The sequence below is a fragment of the Bos taurus genome, chromosome 24, assembly GCF_002263795.3.
Source record: "Bos taurus isolate L1 Dominette 01449 registration number 42190680 breed Hereford chromosome 24, ARS-UCD2.0, whole genome shotgun sequence".
Taxonomy (NCBI): domain Eukaryota; kingdom Metazoa; phylum Chordata; class Mammalia; order Artiodactyla; family Bovidae; genus Bos; species Bos taurus.
The window spans coordinates 20,251,827-20,273,265 of record NC_037351.1 but is presented as its reverse complement, the minus strand read 5'-3'; the positions used below and the strand labels follow the sequence as shown (position 1 = coordinate 20,273,265).

At 40.4% G+C, this 21,439-nt stretch overlaps 2 protein-coding genes across 6 annotated transcripts in view; one reads left to right on the top strand and one right to left on the bottom strand.

The window, feature by feature from the left end:
• TPGS2 (tubulin polyglutamylase complex subunit 2) overlaps positions 1-11,330 on the bottom strand; it is a 64,488-nt gene extending 53,158 nt beyond the window's left edge. The window contains 1 exon segment of the mRNA NM_001102244.2: positions 11,210-11,330. Coding sequence (NP_001095714.1) covers positions 11,210-11,291 — 82 coding nt within the window. The 5' untranslated portion in view covers positions 11,292-11,330.
• A 347-nt stretch (positions 11,331-11,677) lies between these two features.
• KIAA1328 (KIAA1328 ortholog) overlaps positions 11,678-21,439 on the top strand; it is a 426,147-nt gene continuing 416,385 nt past the window's right edge. For 2 of the 5 annotated variants that reach the window (XM_024984413.2, XM_005224052.5), the window contains exons 1-3: positions 11,678-11,754; positions 18,678-18,713; positions 19,435-19,577. In XM_024984413.2, the coding sequence (XP_024840181.1) occupies positions 11,697-11,754; positions 18,678-18,713; positions 19,435-19,577 (237 nt within the window). In that variant the 5' untranslated portion in view covers positions 11,678-11,696. The other 3 variants (XM_024984414.2, XM_005224054.5, XM_005224053.5) reach the window with 3 other exon arrangements.

Here is a 21,439-nt window from a genome sequence, read left to right as displayed (position 1 = left end):
TAGGACTGGGTTATTTGTCAGTATCTGAGAGAGAAGCAGTTGACGTTTTGGGGATTGTAAATTTAGTCAATTTTCAGAGTATAGGATTCTAATAATATTAAGACTTCCAAACCATAAACATGTCTTCCAGTTTGTTTAGATGTTTTTTAATTTCTTTACATAGTGTGTTGTAGTATAAGTCATGCACTTACGTAATTTATTCATTTATGCCTTCAGTTCAGTTCAGTTCAGTTTAGTCGCTCAGCTGTGCCCAACTCTTTGCGACCCCATGAATTGCACTATGCCAGCCCTCGTTGTCCATCACCAACTCCTGGAGTTCACTCAAACTCATGTCCATCGCGTTGGTGATGCCATCCAGCCATCTCATCCTCTGTCATTCCCTTCTCCTCCTGCCCCCAATCCCTCCCAGCATCACAGTCTTTTCCAATGAGTCAACTCTTTGCATCAGGTGGCCAAAGTATTGGAGTTTGAGCTTTAGCATCAGTCCTTCCAAAAACACCCAGGACTGATCTCCTTTAGAATGGACTGGTTGGATCTCCTTGCAGTTCAAGGGACTCACTCTCAAGAGTCTTCTTCAACACCACAGTTCAAAAGCATCAATTCTTCAGCACTCAGCTTTCTTTACAGTCCAACTCTCACACCCATACATGACCACTAGAAAAACCATAGCCTTGACTAGACGGATCTTTGTTGGCAAAGTAATGTCTCTGCTTTTTGATATGCTATCGATGTTGGTCATAACTTTCCTTCCAAGGAGTAAGCGGCTTTTAATTTCAAGGCTGCAATTACCATCTGCAGTGATTTTGGAGCCCCCCAAAATAAAGTCTGACACTGTTTCCACTGTTTCCCCATCTATTTCCCATAAAGTGATGGGACCAGATGCGATCTTAGTTTTCTGAATGTTGAGCTTTAAGGCAACTTTTTCACTCTCCTCTTTTACTTTCATCAAGAGGCTTTTTAGTTCCTCTTTACTTTCTGCCATAAGGGTGGTGTCATCTGCATATCTGAGGTTATTGATAATTCTCCTGGCAGTCTTGATTCCAGTTTGTGCTTCTTCCAGCCCAGCGTTTCTCATGATGTACTCGGCATAGAAGTTAAATAAGCAGGGTGACAATACACAGCCTTGACGTACTCCTTTTCCTATTTGGAACCAGTCTGTTGTTCCATGTCCAGTTCTAACTGTTGCTTCCTGACCTTACTTCTGTTAATTTAACTTTATACTAAGTATTTTACTGTTTTGACCCAATTATAAATTGAATTGTTTTTACAGGTTTATTTTTGGACTTGTTCATTGCTAAGCTATAGGGTTTTGTTTGTTTTTTTTCCTTTTTTTGTGTGTGGATTTCTTAGGACTTTCTTTTTAATACATGGAGCATGTTATCTGCAAATAGCTCTTTACTTCTTTCCTTCCCACTTGTATGTCTTTATTTCATTCTCTTGCTTAACTACCCTGACTAGAATCTCAGTAAAATGCTGAATAGAAGTGGTAAGAGGGGAGTTCTTATTTTGCAGAAAAGAGAGAATGTAGCATACCTGAGACTGTAATATTTAGAGACATCTGCTTGTAAGGTTGGTCCTTGGTTAGCATCTGGGAACTTGGATTTCAAGAGGATTTCTACCATTCCCTGGTGAGAATGACTCACTGTACTCACTTGCTATTGCAGACAGTATGGTTTATGCTGCTGCTGCTAATTCGCTTCAGTTGTGTCTGACTCTGTGCAACCCCAGAGACAGCAGCCCACCAGGCTCCCCTGTCCCTGGGATTATCCAGGCAAGAACACTGGAGTGGGTTGCCATTTCCTTCTAAGCACCTGCTTTCCTCTGGGAGTCTCAAATTTGGTACATATTAGGTAGAGGGTGTCTACATAATGCATTTCCAATAAAAGGTATGGACTCCTGGGTCACATGAGCTTCCCTAGTAGACAACATTTCAGATGTATTGTCACATGTTGCTGGAATAATTAAGGGTGTCCCATGTGATTCCTGGAGAAGACAATGGCACCCCACTCCAGTACTCTTGCCTGGAAAATCCCATGGACGGAGGAGCCTGGTAGGCTGCAGTCCATGGGGTCGTGAAGAGTTGGACACGGCTGAGCGACTTCACTTTCACTTTTCACTTTCATGCATTGGAGAAGGAAGTGGCAACCCACTCCAGTGTTCTTGACTGGAGAATCCCAGGGACGAGGGAGCCTGGTGGGCTGCCATCTATGGGGTCGCACAGAGTTGGACACGACTGAAGCTAGTTAGCAACAGCAGCAGCAGCATGTGATTCCACTAAGAGAAGACTCTTGAAAACTTACATCTGGTTTACTTAATCTTCCCACGTGTACCTTTCCCTTTGCTTCTACTATAATAAATCAGAACATGACTTTCTCTCAAGTCCTGTAACCTCAACTTGGTGTGGTGCTGGAGATCCCATGAACATTTGTCTTGTTCCTGATTTTACTGGGAAAGTATCCAGTTTCTCACCATTAAGTAAATGTTGGCTGTGGGTTCTTCACAGATACCCTTCATCATGTTGAGGAAGTTTGATTTTTGCTTTTTTCATTCTATCCCACAATTCAGGTATGTTCTGTCATCAGAGAACACACCTTGTATGATATAAATTCTTCAGAATTTATTTTGGCTTGCATAACGGTCTAACATATGGTTTATTCTTGAGGTTACTCCATGTATACTTGAGAAGAATTTTATTATACTGTTTCTGATAAAGTGTTCTACAGATGTCTGTTAGGTAGAGTCAATTTAGTGTTGCTTAAGTTTACTAGTTCCAAGTTCACTTTATGCCCATCTGTTTTATCAACTGTTGTTAAGTAGGGTATCATCTGAGACTATTATTGTTGAATTATCTATTTCTCCTTTCAACACTGTCAGTTTTTGCTTCATATATTTTGGACCTTCAGTTCAGTTCAGTCGCTCAGTAGTGTCCAACTCTTTGAGACCCCATGAATCACAGCATACCAGGCCTCCCTGTCCATCACCAACTCCCGGAGTCCACTCAGACTCACGTCCATCGAGTCAGTGATGCCATCCAGCCATCTCATCCTCTGTCATCCCCTTCTCCTCCTGCCCCCAATCCCTCCCAGCATCAGACTCTTTGCCAATGAGTCAATTCTTTGCATCAGGTGGCCAAAGTACTGGAGTTTCAGCTTTAGCATCATTCCTTCCAAAGAAATCCCAGGGCTGATCTCCTTCAGAATGGACTGGTTGGATCTCCTTGCAGTCCAAGGGACTCTCAAGAGTCTTCTCCAACACCACAGATCAAAAGCATCAATTCTTCGGCGCTCAGCCTTCTTCACAGTCCAACTCTCACATCCATACATGACCACAGGAAAAACCATAGCCTTGACTAGACGGACCTTTGTTGGCAAAGTAATGTCTCTGCTTTTCAATATGCCATCCAGGTTGGTCGTAACTTTCCTTCCAAGGAGTAAGCGTCTTTTAATTTCATGGCTGCAGTCACCATCTGCAGTGATTTTGGAGCCCCAAAATAAAGTCTGACACTGTTTCCACTGTTTCCCCATCTATTTCCCATGAAGTGATGGGACCGGATGCCATGATCTTCGTCTTCTGAATGTTGAGCTTTAAGCCAACTTTTTCACTCTCCTCTTTCACTTTCATCAAGAGGCTTTTGAGATCCTCTTCACTTTCTGCCATAAGGGTGAAAGTGAGGTTATTGATATTTGAGGTTATTGATATTTCTCCTGGCAGTCTTGATTCCAGCTTGTGTTTCTTCCAGTCCAGCGTTTCTCATGATGTACTCTACATATAAGTTAAATAAACAGGGTGACAATGTACAGCCTTAACGTACTCCTTTTCCTATTTGGAACCAGTCTGTTGTTCCATGTCCAGTTCTAACTGTTGCTTCCTGACCTGCATACAGATTTCTCAAGAGGCAGGTCAGATGGTCTGGTATTCCCATCTCTTTCAGAATTTTCCACAGTTTATTGTGATCCACACAGTCAGAGGGATTGGCATAGTCAATAAAGCAGAAAATAGATGTTTTTCTGGAACTCTCTTGCTATTTCCAAGATCCAGCAGATGTTGGCAATTTAATCTCTGTTTCCTCTGCCTTTTCTAAAACCAGCTTGAACATCAGGAAGTTCACGGTTCACGTATTGCTGAAGTCTGGCTTGGAGAATTTTGAGCATTACTTTACTAGCGTGTGAGATGAGTGCAATTGTGTGGTAGTTTGAGCATTCTTTGGCATTGCCTTTCTTTGGGATTGGAATGAAAACTGACCTTTTCCAGTCCTGTGGCCACTGCTGAGTTTTCCAAATTTGCTGGCATATTGAGTGCAGCACTTTCACAGCATCATCTTTCAGGATATAGATACATATATGATAATTGTTTTGTTTTCCTGGGCATTGATATCTATTATCATCATGAACCATCCTCCTTTGTTTCTAATAATGAACTTTGTTTTAAAGTTTATTTTACCTGCTGTTAGTATAGCCACTCAAGCTCCACTTTGGGTTCTATTTGCATGGTATATTCCACCCCCCTCACCCATACTTTCAGTTTTAACCTGTTTGTGTCTTTAAATACAAAATGTGTCTCTTGTAGACTAGGTATATTTGAATCATGTTTTTGCTTTTCTAAAATCTGATGTCAATCTCTGCCTTCTCATTGAAGTGTTTAGTCCATTTGCATTAAATGTAACTACTGATAAGGTAGGATTTATTTCTGCCATTATGCTATTTCTTTCTGAGTCATCACCAGCAATATTTTCAGCATTGCTATAGTTGATTTCTAATATCAGTCTGTTAGTGGTGATTTATTAGACTTTGTCTACTAAGTTCCTGAAAATTCTTCCAGCTTCCACCCATTTCCTAGTCTCAAAGATGCTTCCACATAGGTATGTGTAGTAGCAGAACCCATTTCCAGGTAACGAAACATAGACATTAGTTTCTATGCTGCATAACTACTGTAAATTTTTAGCATTGGTAAGATGAAGGACACTATCCTCTTGATGGCCATCAGCTAGAGGGCTGCTCTCAGCTCCTACAGACTAGTCACAGTTCCTTTCCATTGGTCCTCTCATAGGATGTCTCACAACATGGCAGCTTAGCTTTTCAAAGCCAGGAGGAAATCCATCTGACTTCTACTTCTCTTTTAGAATGCCCTGCTGATTATGTAAGGCCCACCTAGGATAATGACCCTTTTAAGTCAAAGTTAACTGATTAGGTACTTTAGTTACATACACAAAAACCCTTTGCCTTTGTCATATAATGTAACCTAAGCCATGGCATAATATCCCTCATTTTCACAGGTCCTGCCCATTCTCAAGAGTAAAGGATTATATACAGGTAGCACTGGACATCACCATGGACACCAGCAGATGGTCAATACTGAAATCAGATTGATTATATTCTTTGAACCCAAAGATGGAGAAGCTCTATACAGTCAGCAAAAATAAGACTGGGAGCTGACTGTGGCTCAGACCATGAACTCTTTATTGTAAAATTCAGACTTAAATTGAAGTAAGTAGAGAAAACCACTAGACGATTCAGGTATGACCTAAATCAAATCCCTTACGATTATATAGTGGAAGTGAGAAATAGATTCAGATTAGATATGATGGACAGAGTGCCTGAAGAAATATGGATAGAGGTTTGTAACATTGTATAGGAGGCAGGGATCAAGACAATCCCCAAGAAAAAGAAATGCAAAAAGGCAAAATGGTTGTCTGAGGAGTCCTTACAAAGAACTGTGAAAAAAGAGAAGCAAAAGGCAAAGGAGAAAAAAAATATATATATATACCATTTGAATGAAGAGTCCCAAAGAAGAGCAAGGAGAGATAAGACTTCCTCAGTGATCAATGCAAAGAAATAGAGGAAAACAACAAAATGGGAAAGACTGGAGATCTCTTCAAGAAAATTAGAGATACCAAGGGAACATTTCATGCAAAGATGGGCTCATTAAAGGACAGAAATGAGATGGACTTAACAGAAGCAGAAGATATTAAGAAGAGTTGGCAAGAATACACACAACTATAAAAAAGATCTTTATGACCCAGATAATCACAATGGTGTGATCATTCACCTCGAGCCAGACATCCTGGAATGTGAAGTCAAGTGGGCCTTAGGAAGCATTACTACGAACAAAGGGAGTGGAGGTGATGGAATTCCAGTTGAGCTATTTCAAATTCTAAAATATGATGCTGTGAAAGTGCTGCACTCAATATGCCAGCAAATTTGGAAAAGTCAGCAGTGGCCACAGGACTGGAAAAGGTCAATTTTCATTCCAATCCCAAAGAAAGGCAATGCCAAAGAATGTTCAAACTACCGCACAATTGCACTCATCTCACATGCTAGTAAAATAATGCTCAAAATTCTCCAAGCCAGGCTTCAGCAATATGTGAACCGTGAACTTCCAGATGTTCAAGCTAGTTTTAGAAAAGGCAGAGGAACCAGAGATCAAATTGCCAACATCTGCTGGATCATGGAAAAAGCAAGAGAGTTCGAGAAAAACATCTATTTTCTGCTTTATTGACTATGCCAATCCCTCTGACTGTGTGATAACAACAAATTGTGGGAAAATTCTTCAAGAGATGGGAATACCAGACCACCTGACCTGCCTCCTGAGAAATCTGTATGCAGGTCAGGAAGCAACATTTAGAACCAGACATGGAACAACAGATTGGTTCCAAATAGGGAAAGGAGTAGGTCAAGGCTGCACATTGTCACCCTGTTTATTTAACTTATACGCAGAGTACATCATGAGAAATGCTAGGCTGAATGAAGCACAAGCTGGAATCAAGATTGCCAGGAGAAATATCAATAACCTCAAATATGCAGATGACACTGCCCTTATGGCAAAAAGTGAAGAGGAACTGAAGAGCCTCTTGATTAAAATTAAAGAGGAGAGCAAAAAGTTGGCTTAAAACTCAACATTCAGAAAACTAAGATCATAACATCTGGTTTCATTATTTCATGGCAAATAGATGTGGAAACAATGGAAAGTGAGAGACTTTCTTTTATTGGGCTCCAAAATCATGGCAGATGGTGACTGCAGCTATGAAATAAAGACGCTTGCTCCTTGGATGAAAAGTTATGACCAACCTAGACAGCATATGTAAAAGCAGAGACATTACTTTGCCAATAAAGGTCCGTCTAGTCAAAGCTATGGTTTTTCCAGTAGGCATGTATGCATGTGAGAGTTGGACTATAAAGACAGCTGAGCACCGAAGAACTGGTGCTTTTGAATGGTGGTGTTGGAGAAGACTCTTGAGAGTCCCTTGGACTGCAAGGAGATCCAACCAGTCAGTCGTAAATGAAATCAGTCCTGAATATTCATCAGAAGGACTGATGCTGAAGGTGAAACTCCCAATACTTTGGCCACATGATGCGAAAAACTGACTCATTTGAAAAGACCATGATGCTGGGAAAGACTGAAGGTGGGAGAAGAGGACAACAGAGGATGAGATGAATGGATGGCATCACTGACTCAATGGACATGAGTTTGAGGAAACTCCGGGAGTTGGTGATGGGCAGGGAGGCCTAGCGTGCTGTGGTCCATGGGGTTGCAAAGAGTCAGGCACAAATGAGTAACTGAAGTGAACTGAAATGAGAACTGGAGGTCATCTTAGCAATCTGCCCACTTAGTTACACTATAGTTACATCCTTTAAACATCCTTTTGTCATAAAAGTAAATAACTGTTACATCATTCTTCAACTCTCCTCCCACCTTTGGTTTAGTCTTATATGCATGTATTTATGTATGTTTGTATTAGTCTGTATGAAAATAATGTTCAGCAGAAGGTTGAACATCTTTTTGCGGAAGGTTCCTCAGTCTATGTTTGATTTCATAAAATCTGTCCTCTAGTAGATTCCTCAGGATGGTTTAATGGGTGGAGAATTTCCTAAGTTCTTTTATTTGATAGACAGTTTGGATAGATATTAAATCCTTGGCTCGCACTTTCTTTCACTGAATTTTCTATACTTGTTCATGTATTTTAATTTTGTTTGGAGTTTAAAGTTTTCTTCTACTTCAGTTCTTTTTTGGGAAGAGTCTTCCTCAGTTGTCTGTTTGACATTTTATTTCTTGATTCCAGCATTAGTTCTCTATGGGTTTTACTTTTCTCTCCTTCATTTTGCAATATGGTGTCATTTAAAAAGATTTCTAGGTTAGTGACACTAGTTTCTCCTTTCTGTTGGTTGTTTCAGCTAGCCTCTTTGGCTAGAATCATATCTGGGTCTGTTTGCTTGCCATGGATTCTTCTGGTGGTGAGAGAGTAGGGCAGGAAAAATTACGGTCTGGTCCTATGATTTGTTGCTTTTTCTCTTTTTACTCTGTTACTTTGCACATTTGCTATTCTCTGTCTTTAAGCAACAGTGAGAGTTTGGTTTTGGATAAAAATGTAGTTGTGGAGTTATTGCATATATTTTTGGAAGGAGATTTTTAGGAGGCTGCTTACCATATACCCACCACTGACTTCAGCTGCTTTGCTTTAAAAAATCCTCTTAATATACTGTCTTTTCAAACAACAAAGAAATGTGAAAACATACAGGCATGCCTGTTTTACCATGCTTTGCTTTATTGTGCTTCTCAGATATTGCCTTTTTTAAAAAATTTTTTACAAAGTGACAATTTGTGGCAATCTTGCATTCTTAAATAATGGTTAGTATTTTTCAGCAATAAAGTATTTTAAAGTTAAGGTATGTACATTTTTTAGACATAATGCTATTGCACACTTTAAATAGTGTAAACATAACTTTTACACACAGTGGAAACCAAAAATTTGTGAGACTCACTTTATTAGGATATTCACTTTACTGCAGTGGTCTGGATCCTAATTTCCAACATCTCTGAGGTATGTCTGCAAATGATTTTCGATTTGTGATTACTTGAAATTATTAGGTTTTGACTACATTTATAAATAGATTGCTTACAGGAGGCTAGATTTCCTATAAATTTAATTACAAGAGTTGTTTAATTCCTTAGGTAGGGTTTAACTTGTAACTGTTAGCAGTTTGCCAGACATCTGAAATACATAATAGAATATATTAAATGCATAAATGAAATTTAAAATGTTTATAGACATTTAATTATGTAGGCCTTTAAATCAAACTGACAGCTTAAGGGACATTTAGTTAGCTTGACTTGAGTAGATTAAACATTTATTAAAAGAAAATAATTTTTTTAGAGAAAACTTTCTAGATTTATAAATATACAAATGAAGTTGAAACTCCAATACTTTGGCCATCTGATGTAAAGAGACTGAATGTTGGGAAAGACTGAGGGCAGGAGGAGAAGGGTGAGAGAGAATGAGATGGTTGGATAACATCATCATCTCAATGGACAGGAGTCTGAGCAAACTCTGGGAGATAGTGAGGGACAGGGAGCCTGGAACTCTGCAGTCTATGGGGTCGAAAAGAGTCGGACATGACTTAGTGACAGAACAACAACAATGAAGTATGTCTGTGGAATAGCAAGACCTGCCTAAGTCCAGAAGTACAAGAAGCAATAGGGCATAAGTCTGGGTAAGAATAAGGAGATAAGATATGAGTGGTCTTGGTGATTAGCTACACTCTAATTTCATTTCTAAAACTTACCGCTTCTCTCAAACACATCACGATGTTTCACACCTCATTTACTCTTTTAGGCACCGAGGAATATCAGTTCAGTTCAGTTCAGTTGCTCAGTTGTGTCCCACTCTTTGCAACCCCATGAAGTGCAGCATGCCAGGCTTCCCTGTCCATCACCAACACCTGGAGTTTACCCAAACTCATGTCCATTGAGTCGGGTGTCGCCATCCAACCCAGGCATATAAGGAAGAATAATACAAAGTTCCTAACCTCATGGACTTCAACTACAGAAAAGAGACAATTTAAAACAAACAAAAAATACATAATTTAAAATAGTGGCAAAGCCATGAGGATTTAAAAAAAAGGAGGATAAAGGATGACAGTGATAGGGAACGATGTTACTGGAACTGTATTCAGGGAAGGCTCCTCCTAGGTTGTGATATTTAATCAGAGATTTGAATGAAGTCAGAGAAAGACATTCAAAGGAAGAGAATTTCAGATGGAAGGTCTATGCTATGCTATGCTATGCTAAGTCACTTCAGCCGTGTCTGACTCTGTGCGACCCCACAGAGGGCAGCCCACCAGGCTCCCCTGTCCCTGGGATTCTCCAGGCAAGAACACAGGAGTGGGCCGCCACCTCCTTCTCCAATGCATGAAAGTGAAAAGTGAAAGTGAAGTCGCTCAGTCGTGTCCGACTCTTAGCGACCCCATGGACTACAGCCTAACAGGCTCCTCCATCCATGGGATTTTCCAGGCAAGAGTACTGGAGTGGGGTGCCATTGCGTTCTCCGAAGGTCTAGTGAATTGTAAAAGCCTTGACGTGGGAACAAGCTTAGTGGGTTCATGGTACAACAAGGAGGCGACTGTGGCAAAAGAGAGTGAAAGTAAAGTCAGAAAGACAGTTGAGGGTAAATTATAGGAGACTGGTGGGTCATGGCACAAAATCTGGATTTTATTATGAATGCAAAAGGAAGGTGTTGAAATGTACTATTTGGCCTGCTTAGACTGCCTTTCTCCTCCTCGGTTATCTGGCTAACTTCCACTTGTCTTTCAAAATCAGCATCATCTCCTGTGGGACATATTTCTTAGCTCTCCAGAAAACATCAATCACCTCCTTCTGTGTGCTACCTCTGAGCAATAACGAATGACTGAACTGTGTGTGTGTTTCATTTCATTGTAGAGTAGCTCCAGCATTTAATGTAGTAGTAGGTGCTAAGGGAAGGTTCCATAAAGGAAAATCACCCATTCAACGGTGCAAACCTTGACTTCTCTGGACCAATTCAGGTGCCATTCACACGGAGGCGCATGGGAACGGTTGCCCTGGGAGGTCGGCTGCAACCTTCCCCCACCTCGCTCTTGCCACCTGAAGCCAAGAAGGCCTCTCAGGACAGCCAGCCTCCCACTGTCAGGGGCCTGCTGTTTTCCCTCAGCACATCTATTCCCGCGTCCTTTCTGGGTCCTGTGGTGGGATTTCGGATGGGGTGATCTTCGGGCTTAGCGTGTCTGCATCCACACTTTGGGCAAACGGTCCCCTGGCCCAGTCAAGGCACCTTCTGAACAACGGGACGTAAAGTCGCGACGTCCACTGGCCTAGAGAGTCCAGCTCCTGCCGCGCCTCCGTGCTTCCGCGACACACCCTTCGTCCCGCAGTCGCCCTCACGGCCCCCCGCCCCACTCACCTAGGATGCGAGTGACCCCCAAGGTCAGCTTCTCCAGGTGCGGCTTGCTGCTGCCCAGCAGCGGGGGCGACGTCTCCTCCATGTCTCGCGTCCCGGCTCCGCGTGCGGCCGAGGAAGGTGTGGGGACCCGGCGAGGGAGCGGGGCGGGCCGGAGGGCCGGACACCGCCCGGGAGGCGCGGCCGTCAAGTTCGCGGCATGCCGGGACTTGTAGTGCTCGGCGCCTGAGAGGGCTGCAGGACGGAGATGAGGGGCCCGGGCTGCTCCGGCGGTAGTAGTTCCCCGAGGCGTTTGTTCCCGCTGCCCCGGCGGGTGCTCCACACCACGTCGCCGGGACCCAGCGACCCCTCCGGCCGGACCGTCCCGCCCCGCCGGGGCCGGCCGCGCAAGCGGGGGCGGGCCTCTGTGTCGTGTGGCCAATCCGGACCCGGCCTGGGGGCCGGGGCGGGGCGGCCCCGGCGCGACGCCCCGAGTGGCGGTTGTTTCAAGATGGCGGACGTGGCGGGCCCCTCCCGCCCGGGCGCGGCGGCGTTCTGGAGCCGGGACTGTATCCTTTGCCCGCTTGACAGGGGGCGCCGGCGCCTTTCCCGGGGCGAGCGGTCGCGAGGGACTCGGAGCGGAAGGGAGAAGCTCGCTGCGGACCTCGGGGGCGGGGCCGTGCAGTCGGGCCGCCGGGCAGTCCCCTTGCTTGGGTATTAGGTGGCAGAGAGCCTGCACTGTTTCTCCAGGCTGGAGTTCTAGGTGTGGGGACTCGACCCAAGCTGTTTCCCTGCCGTCCTTGGCGGTGAGCTCCGGAAAGACGACCTAGAGTCGGGGGCTGGAAGGGCCCCAATGCCTGAGGCGACCTGCGGCCGGCCGGGTCTGTGAGGAGTGAGCTTCTGGAGGAGGGCACGGTGTTGGGTGGTCCAGGAGCTTTTCGTCTTGGTTTAGAAGTATCCCTGGCCTGCACTGTTAGGAGCAAGTCAGGACCTCGTCGGACTTCGAAGGCCTGGCAGTGACGATGTATTTTCATACTTAGATCTTCAGAGAATCGTAGGACTTGGTTTCACAGGGACGTGATCTGGTGATGCTGATGATTCTGATGATGGAATCAGATGCGATGCAGATTTTAGGGCCTGGGAGGAGTGTGATTTGTATGTAGGTTGCGGGTCACCGCTAGCAGGGTTGAATCAGTTCTTGGATAGTTCTATGGTAGAGAAGCGGTGGCGCTTTTACCCTTGGAGTAATGAGATGTTTGACAAAACTGGTTCTTTTGCCTGCGTTAGGTACACTGTTCCAGATTGATCTTTGGTCCCTTGCTTCATGTTCCAGGAGAGTTACCTGAAAGGAGGGCGTTCCGTGTGTTGGATGCCCACAGAGGCAAGCCTTTTTGTCTGTTTGCTAGGATTGGCCATAGCATTGTTAGAGGCATTGCTGTTAACTTCTGAATCGTTCTTTGCAGGTTCTACTTAGCTAGTCAGTAAAACTCAAGAAGTTATATTATCAATTCCCCTTGTTGGATTACTAGGATTAAAGTGTCATGCCTTGGAGAATGGGGCATTTTTGGATTTCTTGCTGCTGAGTGTTTGGTGTTATGGACTTTCTAAGCATTATTGCCATTTGTGTGTAAGAGGTTGGAGACCATCAAGTGAAATTGTGATCCTACACTGTGGATAAAAAGCACAATAATACACTATGCAAATTAAATATTTTTTTCTTTACCTGTCAGGAGAATATGTGCATCGGGAGCAGCTGGACTGAATTGGGAAGTCAGGAAATTGGGATGAGTCTTTCTCGTGAAACATTGCCTCTGCAATGTTAGAATTTTGTGATAGAGATATATGAAACTTATTAACTTATAATGTTCTTCAGTGTAATCATTTTCATAACCATCATGTGGCTTTTGTTATTATTCCTTAAATTTCTGTATAACAAATGCTATTGTGCTGATATGAAATGTATAAGGATATTGTTCTGATATATAATAGAATGTATGTGGGTGTGGATAGGGGATACAGTCTGTTGCACTGGGTATGATTAAGTTAATAGGTATGTAAACAGAATCTATGCTCTTGGTCTTAGCAGCCTTGTACTCAATTGTTTATATAGTCATATTACTCTGTATTTCATATAGATGTCATATAGCCTTCCTTTTCTCTTGCATTCTCCCTTACTCTAAAAATTAATGTAAAATACTCATCTTTGCTGTGAAAGTGAGGAGTTGAAGTTATTTCAGGAAAATGGTGGTGATTACATTCTGTAGAAATTCAGATGTTTGAAAGGAGTTTCAAGGTTACCAGTATCACCTGTTTCCCCTCCCTATTCCATGTAATGACCAATTAATATCCAGCCTCAAATATTTTCATGTTATATCTGTAGGACTTAAAAGCATGTCAGATGTGAATTTGTTCCTGAATCTTTGCTAAAAAACATAATTATGAATCATTTAATTTAGTTATGTGTCTTTTGATCTTCTTGTAAAAAAATTTTTTTATTGGAATGTCTTTTGATCTTGATCTCTTTTCTCAATACACTGATGACTTCCCAGACCACCCCTGAAGTACCTATAGTTAGAACTTTCAATAGAAAAAGGCCAAAAAGTATATTTATCTGTAATCTGGTATTCTTTTCACACTATTCAGAGATTTTCAGTGCCTTACCTAAGCAATTGGAGAAGTATGATTGAGAGATTTCCCATTCCTAAATGTTTCTGTCATGTGAGGATAGGTCATCTGTGACTGAAGGTCACCTTTTCATATTGTTGTTTTTATGAGTTGTGTATCTCCTGCACAGTATGATTCAGCAGTGCTGTTTTGCACAAGGTATTTCTTTATACCCAATGTGTAAACAGTGATATGCCATGTTGTCATTTTATGGCTTAAATCTACAAGTGAAATATACCCCCTTGGCCCTAAACTGCTTTCCTTCTTCATTATAGCTCTTGGTAATATCAAAAGAAATTAATATTTCTTCAGTATCTAAATTTGATTGCTGAAGTGCACTCAAGTGTAGTATCTTTAACAGTATTATAAACATGATATTAACAAATATGAACTATAAAGGACCTGGTCAAAGCATTGCAGTAGCTATAATCTCTGCCATTGAGTTTTCAGTTAAATAGAGACTTTATGTTGATGTTAAAATAATGTCAGTTCAGTTCTGTCGCTCAGTTGTGTCTGACTCTTTGTGACCCCATGGACTGCAGCATGCAAGGCCTCCCTGTCCGTCACCAACTCCTAGAGTTTACTCAAACTCATGTCCATTGAGTTGGTGATGCCATCCAACCATCTCATCCTCTGTCATCCCCTTCTCCTCCCGCCTTCAATCTTTCCCAGCATCAGGGTCTTTTCAAATGAGTCAGTTCTTAGCATCAGGTGGCCAAAGTATTGGAGTTTCAGCTTCGGCATCAGTCCTTCCAAAGAATATTCAGGACTGATTTCCTTTAGGATGGACTGGTTGGATCTCCTTGCTGTCCAAAGGACTCTCAAGAGTCTTCTCCAATACCACCATTCAAAAGCATCAATTCTTCAGCACTCAGCCATCTTTATAGTCCAACTCTCACATCCATAGGTGACTACTGGAAAAACCATATATGTCAGGAAAATCATTGTGGTTAGTAATGATGATACACATGTTGCTGATAAGTGATTCACTCTCACAAGGTTATCGCAGAATGGGAAGTACCAAGTTTATTTTCTTCACATCGTATTGCTCTAGGATCAGATCAGATCAGATCAGTTGCTCAGTCGTGTCCGACTCTTTGCGACCTCATGAATCGCAGCACACCAGGCCTCCCTGTCCATCACCAACTCCCGGAGTTCACTCAGACTCACGTCCATCGAGTCAGTGATGCCATCCAGCCATCTCATCCTCTGTCATCCCCTTCTCCTCCTGCCCCCAATCCCTCCCAGCATCAGAGTCTTTTCCAATGAATCAACTCTTCACATGAGGTGGCCAAAGGACTGGAGTTTCAGCTTTAGCATCATTCCTTTCAAAGAAATCCCAGGGCTTATCTCCTTCAGAATGGACTGGTTGGATCTCCTTGCAGTCCAAGGGACTCTCAAGAGTCTTCTCCAACACCACAGTTCAAAAGCATCAATTCTTCGGCGCTCAGCCTTCTTCACAGTCCAACTCTCACATCCATACATGACCACAGGAAAAACCATAGGCTTGACTAGATGAACCTTTGTTGGCAAAGTAATGTCTCTGCTTTTGAATATGCTATCTAGGTTGGTCATAACTTTCCTTCCAAGGAGTAAGCGTCTTTTAATTTCATGGCTGCAGTCACCATCTGTAGTGTAGCTCTAGGATAGGTATATTTATTTCTCCCTACCATTTCTGGCTTGGGTTTCTGCTTGCCACTTTAATTTCTGAAACTTGGGCATTAAAGACTTTATAACCTGATGTACTTTTCCTATTGAGGCACTTCCAGATGAACCAAGTGGAACTAAGGTGACAGAACACAATAAGAGGTCCAAATTGTGTCTCTTTAACTTTCCTATGAAATATACATTTGTTGGGAATTGGTATTTGAAGAAGATAAATATTTGGGTTCTCAAAAATAATTGGATGAAGATAGATTACAAAAAATTAGAAAGTATGTGTTGGATGGAGGCAAGTTCAAATATATTTTGTCTTATTTATAAAAACTTTTGTTAAGATCAGTTTATTTAGTGGTCTTATATTTGAAAAAGAAATTTGGTGTAGCTGTAGCTGGTGGTGGTTGTTTGCATATTTTGAATAGGACAAAGAGAGAAAGACAACATTGAGAGTTGTTGGACAGTGCCTCATGGGATTAAATAAATACCAATTTCATTCGTTCCTAGATGGTTTACTATGATCCAGGCATTCTTTGATCTTAGAGATACAACATTGAACAAAACAATGCAGATTTTCACTGGCTTGGTGCTTTCATATTAGTGAAATGAAATTAGTTCATGAATAAGTAAAATAATATTTTATGATTATGGGTGCTATGGAGAAAAATAAAGGAGGAAGAGGGTAGCTGTTAATGTCATGGGGGTCTTTTGTGTTTTGATAACTGTTGCTTTGTAGTATTTTGAAACCAGGAATTGTGATGCCCCCAGCTTTGTTCTTCTTTCTCAAGATTGCTTTGACTAATTAAGGTCTTTTGTGGTTCCATACAAATTTTAAGATTGTTTGTTTTACAATATTTCTGTGAAAAATGACTTTGGAATTTTGCTTTGAATCTGTAGATTGCTTTATGGACATTTTAACAATATTTTAATCCATGAGTGTGAATTTCTTTCATTTTCCTTCAGTTTCTTTCATCAGTGTCTTAAACTTTTCAGCGTACAGGTCTCTCACCTCTTTGGTTAAATTTTCTAGATTTTTTTACTCTTTTTTTGATGCAGTGGTAAATTGGATTTTTTTCCCCCTAATTTGTCTTCCTGGTGGTTATTCTTGTATAAAAATATAACAGATTTTTATTTATTGATTTTGTATTCTGCACCTTCTGTTTATCAGCAATCTGAATTTGATTATTCCAGCAGTTTTTCAGTAGAATCTTTAGTGTTTTCTATATGTAATATCATGTCATCTGCAAATGCATGTTTGTCAAAGGCTTCTATAGTTTGTTTTTCTTAAAGAAATAGGAAGCAAAGTTATTAGCTTAGAATAAAGATGGGGGAAATGGTATCAGGTTTAAGAAGACAAGAGAAAGTATAAAATATTTGATGAGCTTCTGAGTCAAGGTATGGCTAAGTAGGTCCCTCAGTGGCTGGTCCCTTCCAGCTATGAGCAGACTCCTTTGTGGATGGTCTAGAGAAGTGTAGTATGTTTTCCAGGACTCAGTTATGTCAGTCTTTCCATAGGTCATCCTTGGAGATGGAGAATATTCTGCAAATTCATCCCTATTTTATATTTTAACTGAGGACCCTGTCATATGGAGCGTGTCCTGGGTCATCTTGAATTTTTTCCCCTGGGTACTTTTTCCCATGTGTATATTTCCAACAGTGAATAATTAAACAGTAACTGAAGAGTCCCAGAGGATGTAAAAAAATGACTCTACTGCTAAAGAGTCTGCACAATTTCAGCTTGTAAAGCTTTTGTTTTGGATTAGGTATCAATGAATTTAGAAACGCTCTGCTCCAGTATTAGTTACAGTCAATTTCCTTGGACTAGTGGGGTCTAATTTTTGTTAGTTTACTTGTCTTATGTGCCTCCTGAAATTTTCTGTGTTCATCCCTGATGTCTGAGGGAGTTTAAAGTTTTTAGAGGCACTAGTTACCAGCCAAAGTCTTGAAGCTGTGATAGTGCATATGCTGCTGAGGAGAGCTGAACCACCTAGCAAGTCAGACAGTAAGCACCACCATTGTGTTCCTAAATTTCCTTCACGAGTCTAGGCATTTCCAGTCAGCATTCATTGAAAAGATTCCATTTCTAGAATTGGTTCTAAACTGAAAAATACTGGCTTTCTAACATGTTTTATCCACTGTTTTATTCCCATCTGCTCCCAGGAGGAAATAGTTAATAATTGATTTGTCTACAAATTTTGGAAAACAAAGTATTCATAAAGTAGCAGAAAACTTTGGACTTTTCTAGGTCATTTGGAAAATAATTGTTTAGACACCTGCTTCCTGGATGTGTAATAGAAGGTTATCAAATGGTAGACATACCTGGATTTAAATCTAGTTCAGAATAAAATTTTATTTCTGAAAAGTAAACTTTATTATATTGGTTTCCTTTCTGTATCAGTGTTCGGCTCAGCTGGTAAAGAATCCGCCTGCGTTGCAGGAGACCTGGGTTTGATCCTTGGGTTGGGCGGATCCCCTGGAGAGGGGAATGGCTACCCACTCCAGTATTCTGGCCTGGAGAATTCCATAGACTGTATAGTCCATGGGGTTGCAAAGAGTTGGACACAACTGAGTGACTTTCACTTTCACCCTTTCAAAATTTCTCCTTTTGAAATTCGAAATAGTTCTTTTTGTCTTAAATTTCTTCCACTTGTTAAATAGCAGGGCTTCTTGAGACATTTCATGAATGTACTGTGGAAGAATAAAAAATATTTTTGTGTTTGCATAATTGAGGTACCCTTAAACAGTATTCTTCAAAGCTAAAACTCATTTTGAAATAACATATTCATGCCTCAGATAACTTGTCTGTTCACCAAAGATGAGCACAATGGAGCATTTAACTCCTTATTTACAAAAGGAAAGAAAATGAAACTACAGCAGAATTTATAGTGTTGGGTATGTCATTTGGGAATAAGCATGGATAAAACTTTAATGGAACATGGCGTTCCAGCATTTTTACAAAGCAGATAGTTGTGAATATATAAAGATGAACTTTAAAAGATTATTAATTTTGCTACATTTATTTTCATTATATTACTTCCTAGTTTTGTTTTTTAAAGATAGTTACAAACTTCTAGCTCAAAAAAATTTGCAAATTATAGCAGAAGTATAGAACAACAGCATTTGGGTGTTGGATAATCTTTTCTAGTATTTTCCTTTATGTCTTCCTGCATAGTTTCTGATGAAGAACAATCAGTGGTGTATGTTCCAGGTATGATTTTCTATATTAATTTGGTAAACTTCCTTTGCTTCTTAAGAGTTAGAAGAAAATAAAACATTAGGACAAGTTTGTAGGTATAAGTAGATGCAGAACAGTTCATCAGAACATAATTTTTTTTCTTTTTTAATATTTGGTGTGACCCCATTAAGGTTTGATATATTGCCTTAATTTAGGCTCTGGCTGGCAAGTCAGCTTTTGATGAATTTATAGAACATTTTGTTCATGGATTAAAGAGCAACAGATTCTTTTCTTACTTTTCATATTCAAATAATAGTCTGAATTTTATATTTCAAAGAAAATGTATAAACTTCATGATGTAGGGTTTATGTAACAGACTGTAAAGTTTACTTATTGTTATGAGATGAGTTGTAAAACTGAACCATTGGAGGCACCCTAATTATGTGAAAATTCAGATTTTTAGTTTCCAGGAAGTTAAGGTATATATGGCATGTTGTAGTTTATTGGTTTTAATGTGATTTACAAATGTTCACATCCCCTTTAAAAAATATTTCAGTTGAATCTCTAATGCATTCAAAACACAGTCTTTTCATGACTCATTATTTATTAACAGAACTTTAAAATGAAGTTTATAAAGAGATTTGCCCATCCGGTACCATACAATAGAGGGTATCAAGGAAAAGTTTGCTAGGGGGTGGGTTTAAAAGAATGAAAAGATTTAATTTTGAAATCTTGTTTTGATGGAAATCCTTAGGAATTTCTACAGAAGGAAATATCAGGTCAAGACACAAGATGGTGAATCCAAAAGCTGATGTTAAACTCAAGACCTCCAGGGTGACTACTACTCCAGTCTCCATGGAGTATTTAAAAGGTGCAGGAGATTCAGTTGATGAACAGGTCAGTAATTTCCTTTTTTCTGTTTTTTTTTTTTTCTTATTCTCCAATCTTTATAAATGCTGACCAGTAAGTCATTTTTCTGTGCTGGACAATAATTGATAGGTCAGTGTAGAAGAGCCCTTGAAAGAACATTAGATGATCTACAAGTATTTTGAAAAGATACAGAGGATTCAAGGATGCTTTATTAATATTTAGTATGAATATAAAGTATATATATTACTCAAAGCTTTTGTTCCAGAATGTCCAGGCTTACTTTAAACCTTAGTTGAGAAATGTTTATTGTCTTCATAAGTTTCAAAAATCTTACATCCTGATCTGTGTGGTGTTAGTAAATCAAATTGACAGCAGTTTTTATTCTCTTACTAGGTATTCTTTATGATTTTTGTTCATGTAAATATTTTAGTTGATAAATAACCCTTTGCATATAAGAAAATGCTTTGTTAAAATTAGCCTATATTACTATTATTATTTCCTTCACTTGTCAGATACTATCATGAAGACTTTATTTTTATTGCTCAGTCATTTATTTCTCCCTTGTCTGTCTTTGCCTCTCTAATAGTGTCTCTACATTCCATTGGTACGTGCTTTGTCTGGTTGGTTTACTTTGCATGTGTACTAAGTCGCTTCAGTCGTGTCCGACTCCTTGCGACCCTGTGGACTGTAGCCTGCCAGGCTCCTCTGTCCATGGGATTCTCCAGCCAAGAATACACGAGTAGGTTGCCATTTCCTTCCCTGTTATTTTACTTTATATTTTGTCTCCTCAACCAGAGGTTAAGCCAGGATTTGACAGTCTTGACTTGTAGGCATCTGCTTTTCCCTGTTTTGTGAGTCAAGTGTTACTGGAACACACCATTCCCTTAACATTCTTTTAATGTTATCTTACTGCCGCTTTCGTATTACAGTGTCAGAGGTGCTGTAAAGCTGTATGCCTGCAAAGACAAAATTATTTACTATTGAACTCTTTATAAAAAATGTTTTTCAATACCTGGTTTATGTTCTTGAGGAAATGTTCAGTGTCTAGTTTTGTTACTTATTTCTCTTGACCCTTGAACAACACAGGTGTTAGGGGTGTTGAACCCCATGCAGTCAAATATCTGCATGTAATTTTTGACTCCTCCAAAACTTCACTAGTAACTTATTGTTGAATGAAAGCTTTGCTGATAACATGGTTAACACATATTTTGAGTGTATATACACTCAATATACATGTATTGTATATTGAGTGTAGAATAGTGTAAAATATACCTGTATTTTACACATTCATGACACACCTAACTTTTTTCTTAATTTGTTTTTATATATTTCTTTAGGCTGTGTGGTTCATTTGCAAGCTTTTTCAAATTGTCTTAAATCTCCTACAAGTTTTCTAATATATTTATTGAAAAAATCTGCTTATAAATAGACCTGTGCAGTTCAGACTCATGTTGTTAAGGGTCAACTGTATCACATTTAGTTGTCTACAGGATTTAACTGTGATTAGCTCAAATCGTGCATGGGCTTCCCAGGTGGCTCAGTGGATAAAGAATCCTCCTATCAATGCATGAGATGCAGGAGATGTGGGTTCAGTCCCTGGGTTGGGAAGACCCCTGGAAGAGGAACTGGCAACCCACTCCATTATTCTTGCCTGAAAAATCTCATAAACAGAGGAGCCTGGCAGACTGAAGTCCATGGGGTCACAAAGAGTCAGACATGACTGAGCTCAAAAGGCCTGCTTATGTTGCTTATATCCCCAGTATATCCACTTCACAAAAGCTATTCCCCATTAATCTCAGCTCCTGACAACCGCTAATCTGCTTTTAATCCCTAAATATTTGTCTGTTCTGAATATTTCATATAAATGAAATAATGTACTGCGTGGTCTT